Source organism: Heteronotia binoei, chromosome 5 (assembly GCF_032191835.1).
Source record: "Heteronotia binoei isolate CCM8104 ecotype False Entrance Well chromosome 5, APGP_CSIRO_Hbin_v1, whole genome shotgun sequence".
Classification (NCBI taxonomy): Eukaryota; Metazoa; Chordata; class Lepidosauria; order Squamata; family Gekkonidae; genus Heteronotia; species Heteronotia binoei.
Genome location: NC_083227.1, coordinates 7,335,826 through 7,355,325, shown reverse-complemented (window position 1 = coordinate 7,355,325; position 19,500 = coordinate 7,335,826). Strand labels below are relative to the sequence as shown.

The 19,500-nt window shown below is 47.6% G+C and overlaps 3 protein-coding genes across 3 annotated transcripts in view; 1 reads left to right on the top strand and 2 right to left on the bottom strand.

The window, feature by feature from the left end:
• LOC132572129 (zinc finger protein OZF-like) overlaps positions 1 to 19,500 on the top strand; it is a 1,123,325-nt gene that overhangs the window by 315,783 nt on the left and 788,042 nt on the right. The gene's annotated exons all lie outside the window — the stretch shown is intronic.
• Positions 1 to 19,500, bottom strand: part of LOC132570928 (zinc finger protein 709-like) — a 188,747-nt gene that overhangs the window by 71,367 nt on the left and 97,880 nt on the right. The window lies entirely within an intron of this gene.
• Positions 8,761 to 10,749, bottom strand: LOC132570930 (zinc finger protein 84-like). The gene is made up of 3 exons (XM_060237565.1): positions 10,711 to 10,749; positions 10,172 to 10,356; positions 8,761 to 10,039 (listed from the first exon to the last, which is right to left on the bottom strand). Exons 1-3 carry the CDS (start codon positions 10,747 to 10,749, stop codon positions 8,761 to 8,763), a joined length of 1,503 nt encoding a protein of 500 aa, XP_060093548.1.

Sequence of the window (19,500 nt, the reverse complement as noted above, 5' to 3'; positions counted from 1 at the left end):
CAAAAAGACTGCCACAACCACGTTTAACTTTAAAAGGGGTATGAGGAGGCATGTGAGGAGGAAACTGAAAGGAAAGGTACATACGGTCAAAACCCTTGGGGAAGCTTGGACGCTATTTAAAACTATAATCCTAGAAGCTCAGATAAAATACATACCACAAGTTAGGAAAGGCACAAACAGGCATAAGAAAAGGCCTGCGTGGTTAACAAACAAAGTAATGGAAGCTGTAAAAGGTAAGAAGGACTCCTTTAAGCGGTGGAAAACCAGTCCAAGTGAGATTAGTAATAGGGAACACAGGCTGTGGCAAATCAAATGCAAGACTGTGATCAGGCAGGCAAAAAGGGACTATGAGGAGCATATTGCAAAAAACATAAAGACCAACGATAAAAATTTCTTCAAATATATTAGAAGTAGGAAACCAGCCAGGGAGGCAGTGGGGCCCTTGGATGACCATGGGGTAGAAGCATTACTGAAGGAGGATAGGGAAATGGCTTAGAAGCTGAATGAATTTTTTGCCTCCGTCTTCACTGTGGAAGACGAGAACATTTTGCCCGCCCCAGAACTACTAATTTTGGAAGGGGTGTTGAAAGACCCGAGTCAGATTGAGGTGACAAAAGAGGAGGTCCTACAACTGATAGACAAATTAAAAATAAGTCACCGGGTCCAGATGGCATACATCCGAGAGTTCTGAAAGAACTCAAAGTTGAACTTGTGGATCTTCTAACAAAAATCTGTAATCTTTCATTGAAATCTGCCTCCGTTCCTGAGGACTGGAAGGTAGCAAATGTCACCCCCATCTTTAAAAAGGGTTCCAGAGGAGATCCGGGAAATTACAGGCCAGTCAGTCTGACTTCAATACCGGGAAAGTTGGTAGAAACCATTATCAAGGACAGAATGAGTAGGCACATTGATGAACACGGGTTATTGAGGAAGACTCAGCATGGGTTCTGCAAGGGAAGATCTTGCCTCACTAACCTGTTACATTTCTTTGAGGGGGTGAACAAACATGTGGACAAAGGAGACCCGATAGATGTTGTTTACCTTGACTTCCAGAAAGCTTTTGATAAAGTTCCTCATCAAAGGCTCCTTAAAAAGCTTGAGAGTCATGGAGTAAAAGGACAGGTCCTCTTGTGGATCAAAAACTGGCTGAGTAATAGGAAGCAGAGAGTGAGTATAAATGGGCAGTCTTTGCAGTGGAGGACGGTAAGCAGTGGGGTGCCGCAGGGCTCGGTACCGGGTCCCATGCTCTTTAACTTGTTCATAAATGATTTAGAGTTGGGAGTGAGCAGTGAAGTGGCCAAGTTTGCGGATGACACTAAATTGTTCAGGGTGGTGAGAACCAGAGAGGATTGTGAGGAACTCCAAAGGGATCTGTTGAGGCTGGGTGAGTGGGCATCAACGTGGCAGATGAGGTTCAATGTGGCCAAGTGCAAAGTAATGCACATTGGGGCCAAGAATCCCAGCTACAAATACAAGTTGATGGGGTGTGAACTGGCAGAGACTGACCAAGAGAGAGATCTTGGGGTCGTGGTAGATAACTCACTGAAAATGTCAAGACAGTGTGCGTTTGCAATAAAAAAGGCCAACGCCATGCTGGGAATTATTAGGAAGGGAATTGAAAACAAATCAGCCAGTATCATAATGCCCCTGTATAAATCAATGGTGCGGTCTCATTTGGAGTACTGTGTGCAGTTCTGGTCGCCGCACCTCAAAAAGGATATTATAGCATTGGAGAAAGTCCAGAGAAGGGCAACTAGAATGATTAAAGGGCTGGAGCACTTTCCCTATGAAGAAAGGTTGAAACGCTTGGGACTCTTTAGCTTGGAGAAACGTCGACTGCGGGGTGACATGATAGAGGTTTACAAGATAATGCATGGGATGGAGAAAGTAGAGAAAGTACTTTTCTCCCTTTCTCACAATACAAGAACTCGTGGGCATTCGATGAAATTGCTGAGCAGACAGGTTAAAACGGATAAAAGGAAGTACTTCTTCACCCAAAGGGTGATTAACATGTGGAATTCACTGCCACAAGAGGTGGTGGCGGCCACAAGTATAGCCACCTTCAAGAGGGGTGTGGAGAAACGCCATCTGAGAGTGTTGGTGCTTCATCCAAAAAGGCAGGGATCAGTAAATCCATTCAGCAGGCTTTGTAGCCTTCCCCTCACTCCCCCCCCCTCCCTTCCAGAGCCAAACCAACAACGCTAGGGGGAAAGTCTCCTAGAGAAGCAGGAAGTGCTGTTGTTCTTGCCATGTGTTAGGCAGGAAGAGAGGGCAGATTTGAGCCAGCGCTCGAGCAAGCATGTGGTGAGCAATGGAGGCTCCTGCCTGGGGGCCCCCAGGCAGGCAGACAAAGTAAGTCATTTTCTTAGGCAGATCAAGTATAGACCAGGGACAATACGATGCGTTTAAAAACCACTTTTATTTTGTTATGCTGTTTGCTGTGCTTTGCTGTGCTGTGCTAACTTTTTAAATGCAACTGTTTTTGTTTTGTTTTTCTTCCCCTATCCTTTTCCCTTTTAAATAAATGCTTTTTCTGTTTAAAATGCTGGCAGTCAAACTCTGTACCACATAGATCCCCAAACCGCTTAGACCACGCTGTTTTATAAAGGGGGCCCCGGGGAAGGGGGAAGGCATGCAGTTGGATAAGGTGCCAAGCCTCCAGGGGTGCCCCAAAGAAGCGCTAAGGTCTCTGTGAAACCCAAGTGCAGGGTGGCAGAGGACCTTGAGGCCTGGCCTCATAGCTGGAGAGGGGGATTGGGAGTCCTGTTCCTCTCAGTCTGAACCCCTAGACTGAGCAGGTGGTGGCAGCGAGCCCAAGGGGCAGGAGGAGAGATAGCTCCCTCCAGGAGTTGGCGACTCCATAGGGAGCTGACGGGACCGGGTCTGAAGGCAGAATCGGGCCGGTTCCGCCACACTTGGTGGCAGCGGTGGGATAAGAACAAACAGAGAACTTGATGGGCCAGGCATTTTTGGTTTTTGATACGTGCAAGCACCCAGAGAAAGCAACAGAGGTTTTGTTTTATTTTCGGGTCAACTGGAGTAGGGAAAGTTTAGCTAGTTAGGATGGAGCGTGCTAAGATGCGGGAAATCCTGAAGATGACAAAGCCACAGCTCCAGGAAGAGTGTGCAAAGCACAAGCTGGAGTGTGACAACATGACTGTAGTAGATATGAAAGACCTCCTTTTGGAGTATCATCAGCATGCAGGGGCACTTGCAAAAGTGTTCCCCACCCAGTCAGAAGCAACCTTGCAGCTACAGTTGGAACTGGCAAGAATACGTACCAAGGCGTACCAAGAGCGCAGACAGGAGGAACGAGAGAGAGAGCTGAGACGAGCTGAGATCCGCAGACGGGAGGAAAGAGAGGAAGCTGAGATCCTCAGACAGGAGGAACGAGAGAGAGAGGAACGACAAGCAGAGAGGGATGCGATCCGCAGACAGGAAGAAGCAGAGAGGGAGCTGAGACGAGCAGAGATCCTCAGACAGGAGGAAAGAGAGAAAGCTGAGATCCGCAGACGGGAACAGGAAGAGCAACGTCGCCATGAGCTTGAGGTGCTACGTCTGGAAGCTGAACTAAGCAAAGAGATCCAAGTCACCCCCAAAGACTTTGCAGTGTACAAGGAGGGAGAAGACCCCTCCACATACCTCTCCAACTTTGAGAGGGCAGCCAAACAGTGGGGGATTGCAGAGGAGGACTATATGTCTTACCTCTGTAGCCTCCTGACTGGAGAACTCTCAGCCATCTATCACAGCATGCCTATGGAAGATGGGGGGATAACTTTTGCAAGCTATAAAGCCACTGTATTTAAAAGGTTTAAACTGGGGCCAGACCACTCCCGAAAGCAGTTCAGGGGTTTGGCTCCACAAGAAGGTAAATCCTATTCTGAATGTGGGGTAATGAAGGAACAAACAGTTCCAGTGTTATTGGGCCGGGATTTGGTGGTTGGCCAGTACCCTATCAAGGCTGTACCCCGCAGCCAAACCCCCAGGGGAAAGTGGGAGGAGGAAGGCAACTTTAAGGAAGCCACCTCACCACCAACCAGGGAGGGGGAAACAGCACAGGTTACTGAGGACGAAGAGAGGGCAGTCACCCAGGAGGGGGAGGACCAGCCTGTCTCAAGCCCTGGAGTAGGGTGTTCCCAAGGGGGAGAGGGGTGTAGCTTTCCCCAAGTGCAGCAAGAGGCTGTGGATGTTCCTAGCGAGGAGGGGAACCTGTCTAGCATAAAGGATGTGCAAGCTGAAGAGACCGAGGTGGAGAGTGGAGATTTCACAGGAGGTTCTGAGAGCAGCAAGGCTAATGTGGGCTCAGAGGAGCACATAGCTGAAGGCTTGGGGGAACGGGAGCGGTTCCAGAAGGGGGTCCGGAGCGGCCTTAGGTTGGAACCGGTTCACCAAGTAGCTGTGGATCAGGGAGTGGGGTCGTCCGAGACGCTCTCAAAACAGGTCGTCTTGAAGCAGGGCAGACAGGAATCCTGGGAAGCTGTGGGACCTTCCAGGCAGGAAGGGGGTCAGCTGGGTAGTGCTGAAAAACCAACCAAGGGGACTGAGAACCCAAGCCAAACCCTCAGGGGAAGGTGGGGGGAGGAAGGCAACTGTAGGGAAGCCACCTCACCACCAACCAGGGAGGGGGAGTACCAGCCTGTCTCAAGCCCTGCAGGAGGAGGTGCCCAATGGGAAGAGGGGTGCCAATTTCCGCAAGGGCAGCAGGATGCTGTGGAGCCGTCCAGGCAGGAAGGAGCTCAGTTGGCTGACACTGAAAAACCAACTGAGGGGGCGGAGAACCCAGATCAAACGTTGGCTGGGTGTTCTGGAAACAGTGGGACTAGGGGTGGCTTGAAGGAACAGATGGTAGGAAGTCTGGGGGAGCCAGAAATGTTCCTGTCGGAGGTTCAAAGTGACCCTAGGCTGGAACCACTGGGTGAGGTGGCAAGCGACCAGAAAGTGGAGTTTGCAGAAGCTGAGACAGGGGATAGGGTGATGGTTTTCCTGCCCCTTCATACTGGTGAACGGAAAGTGGAATGGGAGGGACCCCATGTGATTGTGGATGATCTAGACGATGCTACCTGTGTGGTGGCTATGGAGAAGACAGGAAAGGCAGTTAAAGTGGTGCAGGTGAATATGCCACAGCCATTCTCTGCGAGGTCCATGGTGGTGCATATAGGTAGGAAGGAAGGAGACAAAAAGAAGCTGGGACAGCAATTGTTTGCAGCACCAGAGGTAGTTTTCTGGGAGGACAGAGTGGACAGAGGGAACATTCCACCAATGAGGGATAAAGAAGCAACTTTGTGGGAACTGGGCAGTTTCCAACCTCATATGTGGGGCCAGGAATTCCCTCCTTTGATGGGCCACTCACCCCAGCAACAGCAGCAACGGAGGGAGAGCACCAAACTCCAGAGGTGGTCCTGGGAGATGGAGGAGTACATCTTAAAGACTGGACATTCCTTCCGACTGCAGCAATGCGACTTGTCCAGAAAGGACATGGACCCCCAGGTTATGGGACTTTGTGTATTATTGGAGAAATACCTGAATGTTTGTGAAATATTTTGGTTAACGGGTTTCTCCTTGTTTGATTGGATTCTGCTACGGGGTCACCTCTGTAGGAGGCAACCCCTCCGGCTCAGAATTTAAGGAGGGGGACGTGTGGAGAAACGCCATCTGAGAGTGTTGGTGCTTCATCCAAAAAGGCAGGGATCAGTAAATCCATTCAGCAGGCTTTGTAGCCTTCCCCTCACTCCCCCCCCTCCCTTCCAGAGCCAAACCAACAACGCTAGGGGGAAAGTCTCCTAGAGAAGCAGGAAGTGCTGTTGTTCTTGCCATGTGTTAGGCAGGAAGAGAGGGCAGATTTGAGCCAGCGCTCGAGCAAGCATGTGGTGAGCAATGGAGGCTCCTGCCTGGGGGCCCCCAGGCAGGCAGACAAAGTAAGTCATTTTCTTAGGCAGATCAAGTATAGACCAGGGACAATACGATGCGTTTAAAAACCACCTTTATTTTGTTATGCTGTTTGCTGTGCTTTGCTGTGCTGTGCTAACTTTTTAAATGCAACTGTTTTTGTTTTGTTTTTCTTCCCCTATCCTTTTCCCTTTTAAATAAATGCTTTTTCTGTTTAAAATGCTGGCAGTCAAACTCTGTACCACATAGATCCCCAAACCGCTTTAGACCACGCTGTTTTATAAAGGGGGCCCCGGGGAAGGGGGAAGGCATGCAGTTGGATAAGGTGCCAAGCCTCCAGGGGTGCCCCAAAGAAGCGCTAAGGTCTCTGTGAAACCCAAGTGCAGGGTGGCAGAGGACCTTGAGGCCTGGCCTCATAGCTGGAGAGGGGGATTGGGAGTCCTGTTCCTCTCAGTCTGAACCCCTAGACTGAGCAGGTGGTGGCAGCGAGCCCAAGGGGCAGGAGGAGAGATAGCTCCCTCCAGGAGTTGGCGACTCCATAGGGAGCTGACGGGACCGGGTCTGAAGGCAGAATCGGGCCGGTTCCGCCACAAGGGGTTTAGATAAAAATATGGAGCACAGGTCCATCAGTGGCTATTAGCCACAGTGTATGTGTGTATATAAAATTTTTTGCCGCTGTGTGACACAGAGTGTTGGACTTGATGGGCCGTTGGCCTGATCCAACATGGCTTCTCTTATGTTCTTATGCCAGTGGGAGGGAAGCTTGTTCAACACTGAAAATGTCATAAGGACTGAAGAAATGCAGAGGGACAGACCTTCAAGGGCCTTCTCCACCCCCCTTCATTGAAAAAAATGGAGGAAGAGGGCACCTTCTCCTTTAGGTCCCATAGAATACATCCCCCTGGTCAAATCTTTTGTATATTTGGGGCGGGAGGTTTGAGAAGAGGCAGAAGCAGAAAGAGAGCAAATTCGGTGCCAGTACCTTAAAAACCAACCCCTCCCCCACTGGATCAATTCTGCATCATACCTGATGGGCTCATTGAACTTACTGAGTTCTTGGGTTAGGGAACACAACCTGTTTCTTTCAGCCCAAATTAATCCTACTGCCAGAATGCTTTCGGCTTCAAAGTGGGAAGATCTCAAAAAGCTCACAGCAGGCTGAACGATGGGGTGGGGATTAGGGTTGAGAAATGCCTCTCTAGAACTGCTTCTCAGATAAAAATGTCTGTGAATTAAGGATGCCAGCTGGTTACGCTATATTTACTCCAGCAGCAGAGAGGCTGTAGATGTCTGTTACCCTCAATTTTTCTATCCTTCATAGGCTTTGGGAAAGGAACTGTTTTTTCCAGATTTGAAGATGTCAGAGATAGATTGACAGATTTCCTGAAGTAGCAAGTTTCACAGAGGAGGGGGACCACTAAAAAAAGCCTCCCTACTTGGTGTAACCACATTCTCAGCCTTTCAGAACCAACAACACCAGGTCCTTTGAAGGAACTCATCAGAAACAGCTTTAAGAAAGTTTCACCCTTTTATGGATTCTCTGAGGAACACGAGAGCTAGACTTGTGCCTCAGGCTCTTCCCACATGCAGAACATTGAGAAGGTTCCTATCTTAAATAAGAACATAAGAGAAGCCATGTTGGATCAGGCCAATGGTCCATCCAGTCCAACACTCTGTATCACAGTGGCCAAAAAATTATATACACACACACACACACACTGTGGCTAATAGCCACTGATGGACCTCTGCTGCATATTTTTATCTAACCCCCTCTTGAAGCTGGCTATGCTTGTAGCCGCCACTACCTCCTGTGGCAGTGAATTACACATGTTAATTGCCCTTTGGGTGAAGAAGTATCTCCTTTTATCTGTTCTAACCCGACTGCTCAGCAATTTCATTGAATTGTCCACGAGTTCTTGTATTGTGAGAAAGGGAGAAAAGTACTTCTTTCTTTACCGTCTCCATCCCATGCATAATCTTGTACTCCTCTATCATGTCACCCTGCAGACGTTTCTCCAAGCTAAAGAGCCCCAAGCGTTTTAACCTTTCTTCATAGGGAAAGTGTTCCAAACCTTTAATCATTCTAGTTGCCCTTTTCTGGACTTTCTCGAATGCTATAATATCCTTTTTGAGGTGTAGTGACCAGAATTGCACACAGTACTCCAAATGAGACCGCACCATCGATTTATACAGGGGCATTATGATACTGGCTGATTTGTTTTCAATTCCCTTCCTAATAATTCCCAGCATGGCGTTGGCCTTTTTTATTGCCATCACACACTGTCTTGACATTTTCAATGAGTTATCTACCACGACCCCAAGATCTCTCTCTTGATCAGTCTCCGCCAGTTCACACCCCATCAACTTGAATCTGTAGCTGGGATTCTTGGCCCTAATGTGCATTACTTTGCATTTGGCCACACTGAACATCATCTGCCACATTGACACCCACTCACCCAGCCTCAACAGATCCCTTTGGCGTTCCTCACAATCCTCTCTGATTCTTACCACCCTGAACAATTTAGTGTCATCTGCAAACTTGGCCACTTCACTGCCTACTCTCAACTCCAAATCATTTATGAACAAGTTAAAGAGCATGGGATCTTGGGTGGACTCTTCGATTCTAGAAGAGAGATTAGCTGATTTTCAGAGTGGGAGATCCATTGCCCATCCTTGTTTTCTTCTGTGGGATTTTTATTGGATTTTGAACATGGCTAATGCTCTTTCCACAGTCTTAGCACTTATAACAAAAACTGGCTAATTAATAGGAAGCAGAGAGTGAATATACGTGGGCAGTTGTCGCAGTGGAAGATGGTAAGCAGTGGGGTGTCGCAGGGCTCAGTATTGGGTCCCATGCTCTTTAACTTGTTCAGGCTACTCCACTGTGTGGGTCCTCTGATGTGTTTGAAGATGGCCACTCTGAGTGAATGTCTTTCCACACTCTGAACATTCAAAAGGTTTCTTCCCTGTGTGGGTTCTCTGATGCCTTTGAAGATTGCCACTCTGATTGAATCTCTTTCCACACGCTGTGCATTCAAAAGGCTTCTCCCCTGTGTGGTTTCTCTGATGCCTTTGAAGACTGCCACTCCACATGAAGCTCTTTCCACACACTGAGCATTCAAAAGGCTTCTCCCCTGTGTGGGTTCTCTGATGATACTGAAGACTGCCACTCGTACTATATCTCTTTCCACACTCCAAGCATTCAAAAGGCTTCTTCCCAGTGTGGGTTCTCTGATGCTTTTGAGGACTGCCACTCTCACTGAATCTCTTTTCACACTCTGAGTATTCAAAAGGCTTCACCCCTGTGTGGGTTCTCTGATGATATTGAAGATTGCCACTCTGACTGAATCTCTTTCCACACTCTGAGCATTCAAAAGGCTTCTCCCCTGTGTGGGTTCTCTGATGGTTTTGAAGATTGCCTCTCCACATGAATCTCTTTCCACACTCTGAGCATTCAAAAGGCTTCTCCCTTGTGTGGGTTCCCTGATGTGTTTGAAGATGGCCACTCTGACTGAATGTCTTTCCACACTCTGAGCATTCAAAAGGTTTCTCCCCTGTGTGAGTTCTCTGATGTATTTGAATACTGCTACTAGTACTAAATCTCTTTCCACACTCCCAGCATTCAAAAGGTTTCTCTCCTGTGTGGGTTCTCTGATGTGTTTGAAGATGGCCACTCCGACTGAATCTCTTTCCACACTCTGAGCATTCAAAAGGCTTTTCCCCTGTGTGGGTTCTCTGATGATATTGAAGACTGCCACTTGTACTAAATCTCTTTCCACACTCTGAGCATTCAAAAGGCTTCTCCCCTGTGTGGGTTCTCTGATGCATTTGAAGACTGCTACTCCTCATGAATCTCTTTCCACACTCTGAGCATTCAAAAGGCTTTCCCCCTGTGTGGGTTCTCAGATGATATTGAAGACTGCCACTCGTACTAAATCTCTTTCCACACTCTGAGCATTCAAAAGGGTTCTCCCCTGTGTGGGTTCTCTGATGCTTTTGAAGATAGCCTCTCCACATGAATCTCTTTCCACACTCTGAGCATTCAAAAGGCTTCTCCCCTGTGTGGGTTCTCTGATGCCTTTGAAGATCGCCACTCTGACTGAATGTCTTTCCACACTCTGAGCATTCAAAAGGCTTCTTCCCTTTGTGGGTTCTCTGATGATATTGAAGATTGCCACTCTGACTGAATCTCTTTCCACACACTGAACATTCAAAAGGCTTCTCCCCTGTGTGGCTTCTCTGATGCGTTTGAAGACTGCCTCTCCACATGAATCTCTTTCCACACTCTGAGCATTCAAAAGGCTTCTCCTCTGTGTGGGTTCTCTGATGCTTTTGAAGATAGCCTCTCCACATGAATCTCTTTCCACACTCTGAGCATTCAAAAGGCTTCTCCCCTGTGTGGGTTCTCTGATGCCTTTGAAGACTGCCACTCTGACTGAATCTCTTTCCACACTCTAAGCATTCAAAAGGCTTCTCCTCTGTGTGGGTCTTCTGATGCCTTTGAAGACTGCCACTCATACATAATCTCTGTCCACACTTTGAGTATTCAAAAGGTTTCTCCCATGTGTGGGTTTTCTGATGCTGTTGAATATTACTACTGAGACTGAATATATGTCTGATCTCTGAGTATTCAGGTTTCCCCTGTCTCTTTATACTTTGATGCAGAAGAAGCTGTGATCTATTTCTGAAATACTTTCTGTACTGAATGGATTTGCTTGCTTTCATTTTCCTGTGTTTTGGAAAATGTATATTCCACCGTCTTCCGTCACGGTTCTCAGCCATACAGCCACCTTTCTTTCTCTTCACTCTCATTTGATTCCTGACATTTTCGTTCAAGTCTTTATTTTTAACTTTATCCGGCATTTCCTGATGAAGTTTCTCACCCTCCTCATTCCTCTGATCATCTTCTGCTGGAATAAAGAGAGAGAAACTGTTAGCACTTGGGAAGGCTGGTAAGATCCAAAGGCATCTATGGGACTGCAGGAGGTAAGGACTGATGGCCCTTTGGCTTCATCCAGCTGGACTGATCTTAGCCACCCCTCCACCTTCCCCCAAGAATATCTGGTATTTAAGGATACCTCTCCCACCCGTGAAGAACTTCATCTGAAGTCTTGCCCAGAAGGAGCATCTGAGCCTCCAGATTAAGGCCTCCCTCCCTCCTTACCCACCGGCCTCTATGATTATACCAGACCAAATGTGGCTCAGAAGGGAATCAGGAATCTCATATGGTTACTTCTGGCATGTTCTCTTGACATAAGAGTGAAGGTCACTCACTCTGAACCAACTCATCTGGGAAGGAAATATGCTCTTGGGAGCCTCTAGAACAGGGTTTCCCAAACTTTTCCCCGCTGTGGCCTGGTTATTTTTACACTTCTCCTTCATGGCCCACTAAAATTTGGGAGTGGAGGCTTTGAGGGTGGAGGTGAGAGACAGGAAATTATGCACAAACAAGCCTAAAACTATTGCAATGTTTTGTTTAGGAAAAGTAGGAGAATAGTGGGATTCTGCAATGCAATTTTAAAAATAAAACATCAAGAGAAAGCACAAGGATCACACAGCAGAAAACTAAAAATATAAAATGCTCTCAGTCTAGGAAAACATAAAATGGCGGGTGGGGGGGAGGAGAGAGAGGGAAGAGAGAAAGAAAGAGAGAAGGAGAGAAAAAGAAAGAAAGTGAGAAAAAGAGAAAGAGAAAAAGAAAGTGAGAGAGAGAGGAAAACATGAAATGGCAGGGCATTTCAAGCTTCTTCCACCCCACCCCACTCTACTCAGATTAGCAATGGGAAGGGAGGGAAAAATACTAACTTACAGAGAGAGAGAGAGAGAGAGAGAGAGGGGGGAAGGGGAGTGGGAAATAAAGCAAATAGGGAAAAAGAAAGAAAGAAAGAAAGAAAGAAAGAAAGAAAGAAAGAAAGAAAGAAAGAAAGAAAGAAAGAAAGAAAGAAAGAAAGAAAGAAAGAAAGAAACGGAGGGAAGGGGAGAGAGTTGGAAACAGAGGAAAAAAAGAAACAGAAAGAAAAGATGAAGGAAGGTAAAGGGAGGGAAGGAGTGAAAGAAAAAAGGGACAAAAGGAAGAAAGAGAGAAAAAGAAAAATGGAAAGAAATGGGATGGGAGCAACTCACCTTTTAAACTGCTGACCCTAGCAGCACAAGCAGGCCTGGGTCCCCTGACCTCAGCTGGCCAAGGAACGTCAGGCCTAGTTCCCCTCCCCCCCACCTCCTCCTCCCTTCCTTCCCCCTCCCAGGTCAGTTTCAGGCTGGTTAAGGTGCCCCTCCCCACCCTGGTCGGCAGGGAAAACAGCGCTGAGCTCTAACTCAGCGTAACGGCAGGCCGGCAGCAGGTTGAACGTATGTCCGAAAAGGCCACCACTGCTGCTCCGGTGGCCCAACGACTGGTGGCCCCACGACCTGGCACTGAGGCCTGCGTTTCTCTTATACTTTTGGCTTCTTTTGCAGAGAGAGAGAGACAGAGACAGAGTGAGAGAAAGCCATCAGTCTTACATGGGGAAGGAAAGAAATTAAAGACTAAAAATTCTTCTGGAAGGTCAGCACCACAGTCCGGATCAAAGTCCGGAATCTGAACCAGTATAGGCAGAATGGCATAGAATCCTAGTTCCCCCAAGGGTTACAGGTATTATGAAGTGGTCTGGTGTGATTTGTGGGTGTTCATAATTTGAGCCTCCCTGCAGATCACATCATCATTTCTTTCAAGGCCAGATCCCAGAATGTGGTCGTTGGTTAATTGTGAGAACCTTTATCCTGTTCTACAAACAGGAGGGTGAGGGGATGAGGATGCTCAGGGGTGGACCGATGCCCCATGGCACCCTAGGCAGACTTGGTGCCTGGCATCCCCCCCACAGCGCCCCCCCAGTAGCTCCGTGCCCCCTCTTCCCGCCGAGACTCCTTCTCTTCCCTCCCACCCCCACCCCATGTCCATTTCAATCTAAAAGCCCTCCCTACGCCGATCACTTGATCATCAGGTAAAACCGCGCCACGGGGCCGCACTCACAATCTGTCAGGACCAGCGTCCTGAAAGGGAAGCCACGCTGCTGCTGACTCCTCCCCTCCCCACTTCCTGAATGGGAGAGGCATTGAAATTGACATGGGGTAGGAAAGGACGGGAGGAGGCAGCGGGGGGCAATGTAGACCTTTGTCTTGGGAAAGGGAGGAGGCCAAATTTGCCACCCCCGCCCTATTCGCGCCCTAGGCAACTGCCCAGTTTGCCTGGTGGGGAAGCCGGCCCTGCGGATGCTGCTGACAGTCTCTGGAAAATTCCATCCAGCAGGACCTTTGATTGGGTCATGCATACCACCTGACTCTAGAGAGGCAGAAACTATAATATCGGCATGGATGAGAGGGAAGCCAGGCTAACTTCATGCTCACGGGATGCTAGTACACCTGGATGTTTCCTTGCTGCATCATGATGAATACATCTCTCTGGAGTACATTAGGCTCCAGTTGCAATACTGATGCTGCAACAAAGAGTGCCGTTTAGGTGCTTCCTATCTTAGACAGACTAGTTAGCTTTTTTTTGTTTTACTGTTGCTGAGCTGCAGAAACTGTTATGTTTTGTGATGTCTTATTTTTTAATCCTTAATAGGGTGTTGCTCAAGTACAAAGAGAAGTGACCCAGGGGGACCCAGGCTTTGGTTCTTGACAGGATCATTTCCAGACCACAGGCAGAGCAAATGTAATTCCATCCAGAGGGAAGGGAGTGTGATGAAGGCTGGAAACAGAGCAAGAAGGATCTGAACCCTCCCAGAGTCCTTCTGAGGGACTCTCATCCACTTTGTCTCAGGTCAACATACCTTCTCTGGCTTGGGGGATGGCCACAACACTGGCCTCAGTCGCCCATCTGCAAGAAGACCCACCTGGAGACATTAAGTGGCCTTAGGCTGAATCAGACCCTCGGCCCACTGAAGTCTGTATGCTCAGTCCAGCAGCAGTTTCCCAGGGTCTCAGGCAGACGTTTCCCAATCACCTCCTGCCTGATCCTTTTCCCTGGAGATTCTGGGGGTTGGGCCTGGGACCTTCCTTGGGAGGTGGGGAGCTCTCCTTCTCTGGGGGGTTTTAAAAAGAGGAGAGGACTCACAATGAGGGCATGAAGCTACCAGCTGGACATGAGGAAAAGCTTTTTATAGTACGATGTGTTCTACTGTGGAATCAGCTACCCAGAGAAGAGGAGAGTTCCCCTCCCTGGCAGTCTTTCAGCAGTGGCTGGACAAACACTCATCAGGGATATTAAATCTAGGCTGACCCTGCATTGAACAGGGGGCTGGATTAGATGGCCTCTATGGCCCCTTCCAACTCTGTGATCCTGGGATTCTAATAGAGGCTAGACGGCCATCTGACACCAATGCTGATTCTGTGAACTTAGGCAGACAACGGGAGGGTGAAAAGGAAGGACTGCATCAGTGCTTCATTCTTGTGCGGCTTTCTTACATGCCCAAGGAAATGCGACTGCCAATTTGGGGTCAGGAAGCAACTTTAGCCAAGGTTATGCCATCCTCTGGGCCTGCAACAAGGGTAGTCCTGAATCCCCTGCATTTTGTAGGGGGTTGGACTAGATGACCCTGGAGGGGAGTTCCAATTCTATGATTCTATCAACACATGAAGTTTCCTTACACTGAATCAGACCCCTGGTCCCTTGGAGTCAGTATCATCTACTCAGTCCAGCATGGGCTCTCCAGGGTCTCAGGCAGAGTCTTTCATTTCACCTCCTACCTGATCCTTTTCATCAGAGATGTTGGGGAGTGAACCTGGGACCTTTTGCATGCAAAGGAGATGCTCTGCCAGGGAGCTGCAGCCCCGCCCGAAGCAGTGGGAAAGGCGTCAAAATGATGCATTGCTATTCAATATTTGGATTCATTCCACCTCACAATGGCAGCAAGTTGCACCTTTGGCACCTAGAAAAGATCCTTACCCAGAGAGGCCACGTTCCCATAGTTCTCCAGCATGACTTCCCTGTACAGAGCTCTTTGTCCCGGATCCAGCAGGGCCCACTCTGCCTCCGTGAAAGAGACGGACACCTCCTCCAAGGAAAAGGGACCCTGGAAGAAAAAGAAGATTCCCTCCTCTTCAGAGATCTCACACTGGAAGGGAGTCGTCTGGGAAGGTACAGAAAATAAGGCTTGGGATGGGTAAATGAAACAGCATTCATAGGATCTCTCTCACAGACCCCTTGTAGAATGGAGGAGAGACCCAGGTTGTGCCCCCCTGCTCATCTCTCCTACCTGGATTGGATGTGCAGCGACGGTTCCCACACCTTGGAAAAGACAACGGCTCAACAGCATCTCTGCACTGCCTGTTCCTGAGACAAGGGAGGAAGGGAGGGCGTTTGCTTGTCTGTTTCCTGGTTCACACACACACTATTCTCAGGGTTGTGAAACCTTCTGCTATGTACACTCAACTCGTTTTTAAAATACTTTATACTACATTCTGAGAGAGGCAGAAGAGAAGCACCAGGGACCTATGACTAGAACAATTCTGGGGACTGGAGGGTCATAGGATTGAGCTTTCAGAGTGTCTCTGGGGCATGCTGAATTGGATATGTTTTTATTTATTGTTACTGTAACGTTTTAATGTTGTAAGCCGCTCTGAGCCTGCCTTGCAGGACAGGGCGAGGTATAAATCGCAAATTAAATTTAAATAAAATTAAATCAGGTTTTCAGCCTGACTCAACCTCAACATGACATCACATCTGTCCCAAGTCCCACCCGAAGACCCTCTCCAGTGCCTACAAGTGCTGGGCCAGAGCCTGGCATTCCTACTCCACCCCCTGCGACCCCCAGCAGCCCCCCAGATGACCCTCCAACCCTAACCCTAACCTCCAATCATAGGCACAGGAAAATGTCCCCATGATTATTGTCCCCCAGGGAGTGGTTTCAGAGCTCTGCTCCCCCAGAAGGTGGAGGTTCCTTTTCGAGGTTTGCCTGCCTTCCCCTCCCCAGGGAATCTGAGACTTTTAAGGAAGGAAGGTGAGAGATGAATTTTTAAAGTTATGGGATAAATGGTCCTCCAGGAGTCTGTCTGATCTTTTAGAGATATCACAGTGTGTGGATACTGAGTGCCACCAATTAACTCTGTGTTGCCTATAGAAATATGCATTTCCCCCTGACCTGACCTCTCTACCCATCACATTCACAGGCTCCCCAGGCACAAGGAGTCCTTACCACAGGAGAGGGCATCTTGGGCACGCTCCACCGCCTGCCCCCTCTGCCCCTGCTCTAAGGAAGCTCCTTCTGCCTCAGGGATTGCAGCTTCCATCTCCAAAGGTGGTCCCCGCATCTGAAACAGCAGCAAGGGAGAGGGGTAAGAGATGGAGTGGAAAAGAGACCAAGGAATGGATTCTGCCCCACTCCCACACTCTGCACCCTCCTATCAGCAGATCTGATGAGTTATCTGCAGGGGTCAGAAATTCTCTAGCAGATGAGACTCTACACAATTATCTGACAGGAAAGGAAAGGTCCCCTGTGCAAGCACCAGTCATTCTCGACTCTGGGGTGACGTTGCCTTCACAACATTTTCACAGCAGACTATTCATGGGGTGGTTTGCCATTGCCTTCCCCAGTCTTTTACACTTCCCCCCCAGCAAGCTGGGTACTCATTTGACCGACCTCGGAAGGATGGAAGGCTGATTCAGCCTTGGGCTGGCTACCTGAATCCAGCTTCCGCCAGAATTGAACTCAGGTCGTGAACAGAGAGTTCAAGCCACAGTACTACTGCTTTACCACTCTGCGCCACGGGGCCTTTAAAGAACTTTTAAATAAGGTTAGATAAGGTAAGAATTAGACACACCTGGAGGGAATCCCCTCACCTGTTCTGCCTGCCTCTTCTCCTCTGCCTGACTCAGGAGGAAACCTTCGGCCAGGGCCACCGCCTGGGAACTGGTCTCCGGCCCACATCCTCTCACCCAGCACTGCATTTCCTGGGGCAGGAGAGTCAGGAACTGCTCCACAATCACCAGGTCCAGGATCTGCTTCTTGGTGTGCCTCTCTGGCTTCAGCCACTGGTTGCAAAGTCTATGGAGCTGGCTGCAAACCTCTCGGGGCCCATCGGCCTCATGGTAGCGGAACTGCTGGAAACATTGGCAACATACTTCTGAGGTCAGACTGTTCTTAGCTAGGACCTCTGGCACAGCCCTTTTCCAGAATTCAACACCACTCCCAGCTGGGGTGGGATGTAGACTTTTGCTTGCTGTCTTGTCAGTTCCAGGTCCTTCTGGGTCCTGCTCTTCCATCTCCTTCCCCTTCTCTTGGGCCACCTTTGTCTTTGAGAAGTTGCCTTGATTTACTTGGCTCTGAAGAGAGGCTTCTCCCTGAGGGGACGGAGACAGACAGACAGGAGTGGGTCAAAAGGAAGATACGTATACGCACACACAAACACGCAGACACATATATGCACCTATAAATACAACCTCCACTCCCAAAAAAGGAGCAGGGAATGTACCACAAGTCCTTCATCCTTGAGAATTCTCACAGTTTTCTCTGTGCCCCATATTCCTGCTCACCCTGAAAGAAGGACCATTTTCCAGGGTCCAGACTATTTGGAATAAAGCCTACACCACCTTTGCAACGGAGGTATCTAAAATGTTCCTCTCCTCTGCTTGGCGGGCCTTGGACCCCTGCTGCCTGCCCGAGCCCCACAGTGGGCCCGTATCAGGGGCTTAGGATGGGTTGCAGCCGATTCCAGTGCAGGCTGGACTTCCCTTCCCCCAGCCTGCACCCCTTTCTTAATTCACCCCAATCCTCAAAAGGCCTGCTTGGGTTGTTGGTTTGCAGAATGAAAAGGACCAGCAAGAGAATGTCAGTTTCATGTATTGAACTTTCCTTACATTGAAAGACACTGATTATGGCTGCTCCCCAACAAACTTCACTTACATAGCTGAACAAAACTGGTGCCTCTCAGAGTTACCAACCTCTAGGTGGCTGAAGCCAAAAAACAATCAACTACCCTGAAGAAATAACCAACAAAGTTTACTACAGTGCCAAAGAAATTCCTGAGAAATTGATCCAGGCCATCCTCACAAGGCTCCCACTTTGCAGTGAAATTACTTTGTTGCAACAGATATGAATCTTAAAAAAAGAAAACATGAAATTGTGCACAAAATCAAGAAGCGAGTACCAGAGTTGGGGTTACCCCTGGATTATGAAAATGGTCACAAAAAGGGAAGAAAAACTTTTGCTATAGCTATAGAATATATGAAATTGTCAAAAATAAGAAAAACTTCAAAAACCAACACACAAAACTGAGGCCTCAATAGAACAATGCCAGCTTTAACATGCATGTATGCGAGGGATCAGCCCCAAAATGATTAGAGAACTGGATCAGAGAATTTAAACCACTGGAAATCAGTGGGGTGTTCAAGTCCCACTGAACCCCATTTTCCTCTGTGCCAGCTCATCCAAAATTTGTTCTGTGGGACTCACATAGCTGTGGGAGTGGGTTTCAACAAACTTTAACAACAAAATCCTAAAAGCAATTCTTAAATCCTTAAACAAACAATTCTTAGCACACATAACAGCAATTCTTAAAACTACTGTATAATGATGAGCAGGCACTAAACTTGAATTGCAGGTCCAGGTTTCCTTTATATATAACAAAACAATCCTGGAAAGCAAATTCTGGTTAATACACCTTGACAAAGAAGGTTGAAATAACGGAGAGGCAGAAACTTAAAACAAGCAAATGGAAATGTGTTATCCAGTAGCAAGCCTGGCCAGGACTGGAGACTGGATTGGAACACAAAATCAAGCAGAATTGGAGTCCTACCATGGTAAGAACATGAAACATAGAAAGGATTTTCTAAACAAAACACTCAGAAAAGGTCAAGCTCTAACAAGATACTATAGATGGAGGCATAAAATAAGATAGATAAGCATATAGATGCCGCTTTCCACAGGTAAGAGGTTCACCAAATAGCGAAATAGGAAGATTGATATGCACAGTTCATCGATGGAACATAACTATAAATGAAATTAAGAGAGCAAATGAAGATATACATTTGAGGAATGCAGAACATTATTAAAGTCCAGCTTTCTAATGAAGACCAAGAGTTTTCAGGAATTCTGCCTAGTGAATTACCAACAAATCTAGAAAAGGTATTTCTATGGGAAACACGACACTGAGAATAACTGGGTCACTGGTAAAACAAAGTATTAGTTTCTCAAGACTTAAGAGAGAAGCGGCACAGTGAGAGGGTAGTTTTACCCAAGGAAGGGTACAGATATTATTCTATAACACATGCTATAACTTCAAATGAAAAGAGGTCTTATAGGAACCAAAATTTGTGAGGCAGAATTTTAAAACACTGTTCTTTTCAGAAAATAAAAAATTCAGTACCAACAACAAAATGAATTTTCAGATTTAAATGAATGAAAAATTGGGAAGCAGTTCAAAGTAAGATAGGAACCTGTGTTAGATCTAACACTTAAATACCACATGCTCCTGGTATGAGATGTACTTAATAAAAATCACAAGAGAAATAACATTTCCATAAAGGTTTGATACTGTATTGCTTTAGCAGAAAAAGATGTTCCATGTAACCCCAAAATTGCAAATATAAACTTTTAACCCTGTCAAGCATCGATATTTCTCAATAATCAAGCTTTTGTT

Bases quoted from the DNA above. Each gene is read 5' to 3' on its own strand.
- LOC132570930 (XM_060237565.1), bottom strand. From the start codon at position 10,749: ATGCCGGATAAAGTTAAAAATAAAGACTTGAACGAAAAT. The intron at 10,357-10,710 runs GTCAGGAATCAA...ACAGAGGAGAAG, and splicing joins ATAAAGACTTGAACGAAAAT to CCTTTTGAATGCTTAGAGTG. The intron at 10,040-10,171 runs GTGTGGAAAGAG...ATATCATCAGAG, and splicing joins AAGCCTTTTGAATGCTCAGA to AACCCACAAAGGGAAGAAGC.